The 12,884-nt window shown below is 51.3% G+C and overlaps 3 protein-coding genes across 3 annotated transcripts; 2 read left to right on the top strand and 1 right to left on the bottom strand.

Annotated features, from left to right (window-relative positions):
* Nucleotides 1-496: 496 nt before the first annotated feature.
* Nucleotides 497-3,782, top strand: N7539_008978 (glycine decarboxylase subunit P; the record flags this gene model as incomplete). The annotated part of the gene is made up of 2 exons (XM_056938573.1): nucleotides 497-3,650; nucleotides 3,727-3,782. 2 exons carry the CDS (start codon nucleotides 497-499, stop codon nucleotides 3,780-3,782), a joined length of 3,210 nt encoding a protein of 1,069 aa, XP_056785950.1.
* Nucleotides 3,783-4,732: 950 nt separating this feature from the next.
* rglA (putative rhamnogalacturonase B) lies at nucleotides 4,733-7,059 on the bottom strand (the record flags this gene model as incomplete). The annotated part of the gene is made up of 9 exons (XM_056938574.1): nucleotides 4,733-4,762; nucleotides 4,867-4,923; nucleotides 5,111-5,498; nucleotides 5,649-5,870; nucleotides 5,954-6,217; nucleotides 6,271-6,346; nucleotides 6,400-6,591; nucleotides 6,644-6,745; nucleotides 6,804-7,059. 9 exons carry the CDS (start codon nucleotides 7,057-7,059, stop codon nucleotides 4,733-4,735), a joined length of 1,587 nt encoding a protein of 528 aa, XP_056785951.1.
* Nucleotides 7,060-9,598: 2,539 nt separating this feature from the next.
* Nucleotides 9,599-11,407, top strand: N7539_008980 (putative serine peptidase, family S28; the record flags this gene model as incomplete). The annotated part of the gene is made up of 3 exons (XM_056938575.1): nucleotides 9,599-9,808; nucleotides 9,863-10,077; nucleotides 10,156-11,407. 3 exons carry the CDS (start codon nucleotides 9,599-9,601, stop codon nucleotides 11,405-11,407), a joined length of 1,677 nt encoding a protein of 558 aa, XP_056785952.1.
* Between the last annotated feature and the right edge of the window lie 1,477 nt (nucleotides 11,408-12,884).

Here is a 12,884-nt window from a genome sequence, read left to right on the forward strand (position 1 = left end):
CCGATAAGTCAATGTGGACTGTTTCCCTCCGTCATTCGTCCGATAAGTCGGCGCTTATCATCTGCACGGTCAAAGTTTCCCGACGAGTCTCTCCCACCCTGCGCTTACCCGTTGCCCGCCTCCTCGGTCAAGAGAGTCATAATGAGATGCGATGGTGCCGAAGGGGGGAAATAGGAAAGGGAAAAAAAAAGATGGGATGACTTTTCCATGGGTGACACAGAGCGAGGGGGGAGATGATAAGATATAGTATTTAGAGAATTTCCGATCGGCGTTTCACTTCTTCTTCTTCTTCTCTTGAATCATCACGCCTTCGCTCTTCAACTACCTTACTTACTATCTCAGTACCTCTACCTCTACCTCTTGAGGGTACTACTGTACATCTCTGGGAATCGCATTCACTTGCTGAGACCCAAAGCATTCTTCCAGCGACCCTCGAGCTACTTGTCAACCGTGCTTCCTTGGTTCACTACCGACTCAGTCTATTCCTCCACACACCATGGCAGCCTCTTGGTGTGCCCTGCGTGGTGGCCGTCAGTTGGCCCTGCGAACGCGCGTGCGCGTAGGCCCTTCACCAGTGGCATTGCGAACGGCAGCGGTGACACCGATCAATATTGCTCGTCGCGCCCTACACAGCTCCAACAATGCCAATGGCAACGCTACAACGACAACACCTCGTCGTGGTGTCTACACAAGCTCCGTGAACGCTCATGGTGTCCCTCACCCGGAGGACATCTTCCAACCCCTCGATACTTTCCCTCGTCGCCATATCGGCCCATCTCCCGAGGCCGCCTCAGGCATGCTAGCTGCATTGGATCCCCCCGTTGCTTCTCTGGATGAATTTGTGAAGCAGGTGCTGCCAGCGGACATTCTGTCCAAAAAGGACATGAAGGTGTCGGAACCACAGGTCGACATTAATCTGTACAGGTCACCCATCCAGGGTGGTCTTGGTGAGACGGATATGCTGAAACTGCTGGACTCATACCGCAAGCAGATCGACATCTCAGGCAAGACCTACATTGGCACTGGCTACTATCCGACCATTGTGCCGCCAGTGATTCTTCGCAATGTCCTCGAGAACCCCGCTTGGTACACCAGCTACACACCCTACCAGCCCGAGATCTCCCAAGGCCGTCTCGAGTCTCTGCTCAACTTCCAGACCTTGACCGCTGACCTGACGGCCCTGCCCTTTGCCAATGCCTCCGTCCTAGACGAGGCCACGGCCGCTGCCGAGGCCATGACCATGTCATACGCCACCATGCCTGCTTCCAAGCAGAAGAAAGCCGAGAAGTCCTACGTGGTCTCGCATCTCTGCCACCCGCAGACCATTGCCGTGATGCAGTCGCGTGCCGAGGGATTCGGGATCAATCTGGTGATTGGGGATATCATGGCCAATGACTTCCAGCTTGTCAAGGACCAGGGCGACCACCTCATTGGTGTGTTGGGTCAATACCCGGATACGGAGGGTGGTATCTACGACTTCCAGTCCCTTAGTGATTCCATCCACAGCCAGGGTGGTACCTTCAGTGTTGCAACCGATCTTCTCGCATTGACTGTCCTCAAGGCCCCCGGTGAGTTTGGTGCCGACATTGCTTTCGGCAGTGCCCAGCGAATGGGTGTCCCAATGGGCTTTGGCGGTCCCCATGCGGCTTTCTTCGCCTGCGCCGACAAGTACAAGCGCAAGGTCCCCGGCCGTGTTGTGGGTGTGTCCAAGGACCGTCTGGGTAACCGGGCTCTGCGTCTGGCTCTGCAGACTCGCGAGCAGCACATTCGTCGTGAGAAGGCCACAAGTAACATTTGTACTGCTCAGGCTTTGCTAGCCAACATGACTTCCATGTACGCCATCTACCACGGTCCCGAAGGCCTCAAGGCAATTGCTCAGCGCATCATGTCTATGACTTCATTGCTCCGTGAGAAGCTGGTGGGCCTGGGATACAATGTTCCAATTCGGTCTAACGTTGACGGTGGTGCCATCTTCGACACCTTGGCCATTGAGCTTGCTGATGCCTCCGAGGCTGATGCCGTCTACGCTGCTGCTCTCAAGGCCAACATCTTCCTCCGTCGTCTCGACGGCAACAAGGTCGGTCTGTCGCTAGACGAGACTGTGGGCCGCGATGAGGTCAAGGGTATCTTGGATGTCTTTGCCGCCTACAAGGGTGCTTCCCCTGTTCAGGTGGATGGCACACTGGCGCTGGCCTCTGTTGCTGCTCCTCTCGAACGTACGTCTGCTTACATGACTCACCCCGTGTTCAACACCCACCACTCCGAGACCGAAATGCTTCGCTACATCCGCCACCTCGAGTCCAAGGATCTCTCTCTTGCCCACTCCATGATTCCCCTCGGATCATGCACCATGAAGCTGAACGCTACCACTGAGATGATTCCAGTCTCGTGGCCCGAGTTCTCTCAGATCCACCCCTTTATGCCCGCCGAAAAGGCCAAGGGCTACATCAAGATGATTGACGACCTTGAGGCTCAGCTGGCCGATATCACGGGTATGGCCGAAGTGACGGTGCAGCCCAATTCTGGTGCGCAGGGTGAATTCGCCGGTCTGCGCGTCATCAAGAAATACCAGGAAGCTCAGGGAGACGCGAAGCGCAATGTTTGCCTGATTCCTGTCTCTGCGCACGGGACTAACCCAGCCTCGGCTGCTATGGCTGGTATGCGCGTTGTGACTATCAAGTGTGATACCAAGACCGGTAACTTGGATCTGGATGACTTGAAGGCCAAGTGTGAGAAGCACAAGGATGAGCTCGCCGCTTTCATGATCACCTATCCCAGCACATTTGGTGTCTTTGAACCTGGTGCCAAGGAGGCGTGCCGCCTGGTCCACGAGTTCGGCGGTCAAGTGTACATGGACGGTGCGAACATGAACGCTCAAATTGGCTTGTGCTCCCCTGGCGAGATTGGCGCGGATGTCTGCCACTTGAACCTGCACAAGACCTTCTGTATCCCCCACGGCGGCGGTGGTCCCGGTGTTGGACCTATTGGTGTTGCTGCCCATTTGGCTCCCTATCTTCCCTCTCACCCGACGAGCGAGTACCTTCAGACCAAGCGTGGGTCTTCAGCGTCTCCGCCCATCAGTGCTGCTCCCTGGGGCAGCGCCAGTATCCTTCCCATCACCTTCAACTACATCAACATGATGGGCGACCGCGGTCTCACCCACGCCACCAAGATCACCCTCCTGAACGCCAATTACCTCCTCTCTCGTCTCAAGGGGCACTATCCCATCCTCTACACCAATGACCACGGCCGTTGTGCTCACGAATTCATTCTCGACGTTCGAGGCTTCAAGGAGACCTGCGGCATCGAAGCCATCGACATTGCCAAGCGTTTGCAGGATTACGGATTCCACGCCCCGACCATGTCTTGGCCCGTTGCCAACACGCTCATGATCGAGCCCACCGAGTCCGAGAACAAGGCCGAACTCGACCGTTTCTGCGATGCCCTCATTTCTATCAGAGCTGAGATCGCCGAGGTCGAGGCAGGCAAGCAGCCTCGTGAAGGCAATGTTCTGAAGAATTCTCCCCACACCCAGCGTGACTTGTTGTCCAGTGAATGGAACCGATCATACACCCGAGAGGCTGCCGCCTACCCCCTTCCTTGGCTGTTGGAGAAGAAGTTCTGGCCCACTGTTACGCGTGTTGATGATGGTAAGCATTCACTGCCCCCTTTGTTTAGATGAATCTTGTGTTTTGTGCCGGACACTAACAATCTTTTTCACTACAGCTTACGGGGACCAAAATCTCTTCTGCACCTGCGGCCCCGTCGATGAGACTGAATAAATATACAGACGCTGTATATGATGATACCCACGTTGCGTTGCGTTGTGATTCCTAAAAATTCAACTTTATCCAACCCTTCACCTCACCAATGTCTTTTTGGAAGAACATGAGTCTTGAGAAGTCAAGAGTCGGGGGTAATTGCATTGGTGATAAGCAGATACATTAACTGGTCTGCTTTGGCGTTGCGCTTTTTGCTTCCTTTTGCGTCATTGTTGAAGATGAGACTTTTTCCCACTTTCCGTTTGTTTCAGGAAAGCGGTCCTCTTTCTTTTCTGATGTATATATTCACGATGATTCATTCTTAACAACTCTCGGATACTATTTACTGCTCTGAACTGGGTACATGATAGAGTGTTGGGTGCTGTATATCTCGCGGATCATGTTTGTTATTGGCTATCCACCTTCTATTACAAATGATTGATTCACTAGTTAAATCGTGCAGACGAAAACATTAGCGCCGCGGTGGAGAACTGGTCATCTCAGCGCGAGCCGGGCCGGGCTGGTCCAGACTCCAGTCAGTTACTTCGATATCTCAGGTACGATTATAGCCTTCTATTCGCACGATTCGTTATCAACTTCACTGGCTCCTAGCCCAGTGTGTTGAACTCTACTAGAAAGATGAGTCTCAAATACCACCTTGAACTATCCAGATCGAATGGAAGAGACCTTTCTCTTATGTTCGAATCCGATTCTCAGGTACCGAGATGGTGAATACTCCGATCCGTCTCGTTCGTTGATTTACTGCCGAGCGGCTGAGGGAAGATTAATCAAGTGACATAGGTGGATAGGGTCGATATACTCAAATGATCACCTGCATTCATAGGGTCATATACTTAATCGAGGTAGTGAATAACTGGTGCAAGTAACCTTCCTTGTCCCTTACAGTGACATTGACCTTGTGCTTGACCTCGTACTTGTCCTTGACGTCATGTACACGAACGGTACTGGTTCTATTTGAATAGCTCCACACAGTCGAAGATCTAGCAAAGGGCACGGTCAGTACATTTAGTTAATAGTCCCTGATCTAGCAACTCTCTGATGATAGGACTGCGTTGTGCTTCTCCTCGAAAAGGGGTAAACTTACAAAGTTTGGACTGAGGAATTGGTCCCCTGAACTTCCGGAGACTATTGAGATTGTTATCTGTGTTTTGGGAAGAAGAGCTATGGGTTAGCGAGATCTGCGCAGCTTGAAGGCGGGTGTTTTTCTAGGTAGGAAGAAAGGAAGAGGAGGGGAGTTTGAGAAGAACGACATGGGACGCATTGATAGGAGTTCCACAGAGACATGAACATGACGGTGATTCTGGACTGGGGGTTGGTGGATATCTCACCTCATTTCCACCCTCCCTGATCACACCCCCCGGGACATTCACATTGTAAATTTCTCCTAACCCTCTGTACGCCCCGCGCGTCACACCCCGACTTTTTAAATTTGTCGGCGCGCTCGGTATGGGACCTGTCCATCCGTTGACGGTGACCTGCGGCCGTCCGCCTGCGAAAGAGAGCGTCGTGCCTATGCGTAGCGTGACAGCGCCGGTCTGCGAGCTCGAGGCGGTGAATCTGATGGTCAGGGGCGAGTTCACGGATTTGAAGAGGGCCATCGGGAAGGAGGATGTCGGGGACGAGCCGATGGTAAAGGGTTGGGGTGTCCAGGAGGACATGCGTTGGTCGGTTGGATGCATGCGGAGTTGGGATTCGGAGTTGAGGAAGCCTGTTGGTCTGTTTTTCGTTGGAAAGGAGGAAGGTATAGTTGTTAGTATGGAGTTCTTGCCCGTGTCGAGATATGATATTTCCCGATACTAGGTTGAAGGGGGTCGGTGGAAGAAAGGGAAGATGGGCTGCGTCGTGTCGCAGGAGGCTCATTCTTACCTTCCGTCCCATTGACCAATTCTGAAAATCGTATTGCCGGTCTTGACTGACCCTGATATATCTTTGTTCACTGTTGCGCCTGCGCTCACGGATACCGAGGTCTTTGCGACGAGGTATTCGCCTTGGTAATAGACCATTGTGTATGCGCCAGGTTTCATGGCCGGCGAGGTAAAGGCTCCACCAGATGCAGCATAAGTCCAGTATTGAGCGTTGTCGTTGTACCTGATTTCATTCCATATGAGTTACTTCGGTCTCAACTCAAAGTTCTTGTTCTCAACGGCAGGCTGGGTCCGACTTTAACTAACCAGTGAATGACCCATTGCATGGACGAGTCTGCGCCAGAGGCTTTACCAACGACTTTACCCCTTCCCGACGCCGCAATGTAACCCTTAATTCCCAAGTCGGCAAAGAAAGAGGTATCAATGTCACTGCTGGGCGTGCCGCTTCGACTAAAGTACATCAGGTATGGACCGTGCAGACCTGTTCGAAAAGGTTCTGTTTGGACGTGGCCAGAGTTCATGTACCAATAGAGACCGGTATAGTCGCCAACGTTGTTGGTATTGATATCTCTGAAAATTGATTAACACTGACTTTGACAGAAGGCGGAATGGCTTATTCATACCGATGGAATGGTCCTCCTGAAGATGTTTCGTATTGGTTAAGGATCATGCAGACCCTGTGTTGAGAGCCAGATACGCCTGGGAAAAATCAATATTTTCATTGTATTGTTTGAACTTCGGATGATTCTCACAGTGTCTATGATCATCGATGAATCGCTCGCTCGAATAGAATTTGCTGCGCGTTTGGGATCCTACTTTGAACACGTCGGAGCCCTCAATGGCCGTACCGCCGGCAATATTGGAAACAACTCCAAATGGCTCTTCATTCGGGAGCAAGTTTGCGTTGAGACGGGCAATGTATCGAAGCTCTCCGATCGACGGCTCTACAGGTAGTGTTAGAAACTTTTGTCCGGCGGAGTGTCGAGTGTGACAGACCAGCGCTGGTGTATGTTGCCATGTAGATGATGGAATCTCCATTACGTGCAACATAGTAGTGAGTCAGGGTCGATGTTTCACAGGTAACCTTGATATAATTTCCTGCCGCGGATTAGACATCCAACCTCATCATGATGCACAGTGCTATCGCCAGACTCACCATTCTGTGTAGCAGTGACAGTAGCCTGACCTAAACCAGAACCAATGTGGGAACCTGTGCGCTGGTATTGCAATTCAGCTCCGTAATAGCTGATGGATGTGATATCACAGTTTGATCGATTAATTGTGTAACGCAGTGGGTTCGCAGACCCCGTGTCGATGACATATGCATTAGATGTTGTGGTCACGCCAAAAGCAGCTTCAACTCCCTTGCCTAGCATGGCCAGGGAGGCTACAAGGAAGCCTGAGACAAACATAGTTGGCAGCCAGAGAATATCCAAGATACAAGATATTATGAAGGAAATACCAAAGCGGCTTAAGGGTCTCGAAAGCTTCGGCGCCTTATAAACAATTCATCGGTCTTCGACTTGAACGTGAATTTTTCGACGGTCGCCACTAGCTCAATCGCGCAGATTGTGGACAGCGACGACATTCGATGAGCGTTGGGTGTACACGTGAAATTCCCTCTGCGTGAAGAATCTTTCAGCCTCCCCCACAACTGAAGCGCCAGTGAACGCCGGATTTTCACCAATCTTGGATAGATGAGCGGCAGCGAAACTCCGAGATGGGTCTCTTTTCGTCACGGCACCTGGCTCAGCCCGGTAATTTCAAGCGTGGATCTCCCGCTCGTGCATCTGGGGTGTCACTCGGTCACAGATTCTCTGACGTGCCAAGTCATTGTCGAGTGATAGAAGCTGCCAAGAGCGCCCTTTAATTTTCCGCGAAACAGAGAAGGCAAACCCAGTGGTGATAGAGAACTTGAGAGCAGAAACTGGCTTCGTCGCTTGTACGACGGTCTCTTCACATGGCTTGGCACTCTTCTGCCGACCCTTCGCTTTATGTTGCGCTGGTAGAAGTACGTCCACGAGTCGAGTTTGGGGTACCTCGATGTACTGCTGCTATGCGTCAGTAAAAAACTTCTGGGAAGATCGGGGGAGGTCTCCCGAGACTGCTCACCCTCAGTCATATGTCTGACTTGCCGGGCAGGGAGTCAACTGCGCGCGGTTTCTTGTAAAGGGCACTAACACTAGGAAGTATCTTGGATTGCCCCATAACGGATCATGTAATTTGTGCCTCCAAGTACTGTATGCATTTGACAGCTCTGCTTGCGCCTATAGTGCGTGTCAGAAAAGTCTGAGAATTGATGAATAACATGCCAAGTATCATGTGCGAGCCGATGCTTGAGACGCCGTGTAGATATTTCTTTACCCTGGTAATATGACGTGCATGTCGAAGTTGCGAATACTCATGCTCAACAAAAACCGTGTGAGCACTCGCTCCCACCTGTTTGACCCAGCAAGACCTAAACGGCACAAAGATAGACTTTGAACGATAGCGTATCGTGTGATATCACGAGGAAAGACCATTATTATCGTTCGCCGGTATGAAATCCACGTGGCCGGTTTTGTGGTTCATCTTGATCGCCGGCGATCTTTACGATTTGTCTTCGGCTCGCAACATAATCGCATGATTCACGGAATATCTCATGATTTGAAATCTTCAAAGTGAGACGGTCAACACAGGAAAGTGCATGTTCCCGTGATGCAGGCTCGTATACACGTATTGTGGCGATGGCTCTGGGTCGTGATTTGTCCTTTCGAGCCGAGGTCATATCGTCCACGGGTGAGCATTCCTCTTGACGCCGGTGCATTCCTGGAACAATCCACAGGTCACCCCTGCAAGCCGTTCTCGGCAACAACTCAACACCCCCTTTGATACAGGTGCAAGGCGAGGCTTTCAAAAAGAAGGCGGTGGCCTGATTGATAGCAAAACATTCACTGAAATCTTCAATCGGCCAGTCGATCCTCTTGTGGAGAACTATCTATCGGCACTTCTGTCAACACAGTCCACCAAAACAATGTCCAGACCCACTGATTGATCCGTCCCGCTGTCAGTATCCGAGCCCCGACTGGCAACTTCACATTTAAGAAATCTTGTAGGCATCAATCTGGTGATCAAGTAACGGCAAGCGAGATGTCAAAGAGTATTTCTGTGTCGAGCTCCTCGTATGGCGGATCAATGTCGCAACATTCAATGTGGGTTTCGGGTCGAAAATGCGTCTAAGTTAGGAAGATCCACTCAAATTTCGACACGATGATCATGCATTCTGATTTGCAATTCAATTCAATAGGTTCGTGCTGCGCCGTTCTGACAGAAAGTCCGGCTTCCGTCGTCCAGACCTCCACGAGCATGAAATTTCTATCAAGGAAGGAAGGCGAAGTCCCCAGTCGAAAATTTATGAAGCTCGCCACGTGCGTCCTTATCTTCATGGCCGAATGCGGCAAAAAGATAACAAGCTCGCATGCCAGGGTCAGGTGATGGCCTCCAAAGCGGTGTTCTACACCGCGGCGCCCAACTTTGTTTCTTCTTTTGATCGTAGTTCTGTAGCATGCTATCAGGTGGCTGGTAGTTGCTTGACTTTTCCAGTAGAAATCACCAGACATAGTCGATATTATGTCGCACGGAAAGCCGAACTCGGTGATGCCTTGTCTCGGATACCTTCCCGAGAGAGCGTCCCCGAGCCAGTCACACGGCACAGTTGACGGGAACCTGCAGCCGCCTCCGCAAACAATATCATCCCTGGCATTGTTCTGATGCTCTTGAATCTATTGTTCTCGACGACTGTCTCACAATGCAGCTTGTGATGCATCTGCCTATTAGTTGTCCAGGTCCTATATACAGAATGGAGTTCTGTCAGTGGCCGTTGTGCAAATTCCTCAATACTTATACAACTTGCAGTCCCCGTTGGACATACCGACGAGCTCGCCCAAGTGGTGGAAATCATTATTGAACGTCATGCGTTACAGCAACCTCGGCCGGATGGCCATCATCCTGGCTGGAATCACCGGCACGACATTTGGCATGGGAATGACACATCTTCGCCGAGAGCTCAGCTTGAGCGCGGAGCTTGGCATTAGCCCTGATACGATGTTGAAGGAACGCAAGTCTGCACAGTCGCTAGTAAAAGAGCTGCCAACAGATAACATCACCAGTTTGACTGTTTCGGTATGTACTCAGCAGCGGGACCCTGGTGTGAGCAACAGCTGACTCGAGGGCCAGATCCCGATTGATCACGAGAACTCGTCAGTGGGCACCTATGAAAACCGCTATTGGGTCAATGATGAGTACTATCGTGAGGGAGGGCCTGTCATTCTGTACGATGTAGGAGAGATCAACGCAGAAACTACAGCATTGAAGAACCTGGGCAACTCGAGTTCAGTCATTGCAGAGATGCTCGAGGAGTTCGGAGCAATTGGTATCGTCTGGGAGCATAGGTGAGTTCTTCTTTTGTGTGCACAGTTTGCCGTTAGTAGTCCGTGCAGTACTTCCTACTAATCATGAAATCTATCAAGATACTATGGAGAGTCATTGCCTTTCAATGTTAACATTGACACTCCTCCTGAACACTACAAATACCTCACCAATAGACAAGCTTTGGCCGATATTCCGTACTTTGCGCAAAACTTCACTCTTCCGGGGCACCAGGAAGATCTGACCCCAGAGTCAAAGCCATGGGTCATGATGGGAGGCTCATACGCCGGTATGCGAGCCGCTTTCACCCGTGATGCCTACCCAGATACCATCTATGCAGCATGGGCATCTTCGGCGCCGGTTGAAGCCCGCGTTGATATGAGCATGTACTTTGACCAGATTTATGACGGAATGGTTGCAAATGGGTACTTGAACTGTACTAAAGACATCAAGGCTGCGCTGGCTTACATAGACGAAGAGCTTTCCCGGAGCGAGGAATCAGCTATTGCCATCAAGCAACTCTTCTTTGGCGCCGGCGCAGAGGAGAACAACAATGGCGACTTCACTGCAGCCGTTGGTGGAATTTTCGGATACTTCCAGGCCTATGGTCTTGGTGGTGGTGAAGGCAGCTTGGGTGCATTTTGCGATTATCTCGAGACCGACGATCACTCGAAGCGTACGGCCGACGCGGAAGGTGTCGCCTCCCGACGAGGCAATCGTTACGTCGCCGAGCGATATGCCACTTGGCCCATCTTTGTTGATTTGATCAATTTTAATTATGGCACCAATTGTCGCCAGACAGATCTCAGCCAACCTCTCGAATGTAAGCTCAATCCAGCCACAACAGACCCAGATACGATCAGCTGGTTCTGGCAATTCTGCACCGAGTTCGGCTACTTCCAAGTCAATAATGCCGGACCGCATTCTCTACTGTCCAAATACCAGAGCATTGATTATCAACAATACACATGCAATCGCCAGTTTCCCGAGGCTGTCAGAACCGGATTACTGCCCAAGTCCCCCCAGGCTGATCAAACCAACCGAGAGACTGGCGGATGGACAATTCGTCCGTCAAACGTGTATTGGAGCGGTGGACAGTTTGACCCCTGGCGAACTCTCTCCCCACTCGCCACGGAGGAAATTGCTCCCCAGGGTGTCAAATTCACGACGGAAATTCCCCAGTGCGGCGTGCAGACCGCCGAGAACACCTTGTTCGGATATATCATGGAAAACGCCGAGCACTGCTTCGACCTCATGAGTGATTTTCAGCCCGGAGAAGTTTCGCGTGGATACTTTAAGGAAGCGCTGAAGTTGTGGCTGCCATGTTTCAAACCTACTTCACACAGAAAGTAGAGAGTGGCAGCTTGATGAGCCGACGACAGGCAAATCACGGTGATGGATGCGTGACCAGACTAAGTCCCATCAATTGCCACCCTATTGGAGTTGATCTTGGTGATGATGATGTACAATTAATCCCTTCTAGCGCTTCCCGCGCTCCGTGTTCATAGTCCGATAGTCTGGGGCTCCCAGCCCTCAGCCATAGTATACTTAATGACATCGAAATCGCGAGTATTGATCTTGCAATTCCTGACTTGAAAGATGTAGATGGCCAATTGCTCGCCAGACAGAAAGCCTACGGCATAAGTAGGCTCACATCAAAATCAAAACATTGAAGTCCTGGTGTTTTGATTCTCGATAATCTTGCTGGAGCTGCTCCAGTGGTGTGGGCAGGATCTTGAGTCCCAACCCCACTCATACCCCGGCCTAGGTCAGTTATGTAGTTAGACCATCCTAGTGCCACGAGAGGTTCTGTGTCTGCTACCGGCAGAATCCCCCACCGCCAGTCCTTTGCATGGTCTTTTCTACCATTCACGTCCAATATTGTTGATTTTGAGACACGACATGGGGGACGGGGGACTACTCAGTGCCGAATTCAATGACTTCCCATAGGGCTGGAATCGCGAAGCAGTATTGACCAACTCTACTTCTCGTGGTGACCTCGTTGTAGTGGAAGCTGGACTTCATTGCCACTCCCCAGTCTCGCCCTAGGAAACTATATCCCTGGTACAATGACTAGAGCTCGTATCCAACGTCCAAAATGTGGAGGTGGATCTGGGGAGTGTGGAGAGTTGAGCAATTGCGTGCTCGGCCGGGAGAAGAACTCAAATTCGGGCTTGACATCTTCTCATCCCAGTCAACCAAATGGAATCGCATACTGATGGGCTTAGATACGCCTGGCAACCGATATCGGTGACTCGGTGAGAGCCTTCGGACCGGCATGAGAGATCAATGGCTCGGACTCAAGCCGAGAGATGACAGCCCAGGGGAACCAGTGATGGAGCATCTTGTAACAGCTTTGAGGCTACGTTCGCGCCTTCATCTCTCTACGCACGGATAGCTGAGGATCTTCTCTATTCCAAGGTTCTTACATGAACTCTCGATCTGAACATCCTCTTGTCAGTGCCCGAAAAAATCTATCTGAGAACGGGAACGAAGTCGATCGGAGAGGGTCCAAAATGGTGTCATCAAGACTTTCCAAGACAAGCCTCACCGAAAGCCCTGCCGGGACTCGAATTCTACTCGAATTGGCTGGCAAAAAGCCTAATTGCTCAACAAACCTGGTCTGACTGTGTGGGTGTGGCTTTGACTTCCCAATTAGCGTCTCCTCTACAATCTCGGTCAAAGACATGGGCTCGACTGAGTCGACTTCCGACGGGATGCCGTCTGAAGGGTGCATGCTGCATACAATAGCCCCCGGCCAGGTTGCGTAGAAGAGGCATCGTAGCCGAGAAACTTTCGTTGCGACTCTGGCCCGTGGAAACTATTTGCT

This window comes from Penicillium diatomitis (assembly GCF_028827545.1).
Source record: "Penicillium diatomitis strain IBT 30728 chromosome Unknown utg000015l_segment0_segment0, whole genome shotgun sequence".
NCBI classification, from domain to species: domain Eukaryota; kingdom Fungi; phylum Ascomycota; class Eurotiomycetes; order Eurotiales; family Aspergillaceae; genus Penicillium; species Penicillium diatomitis.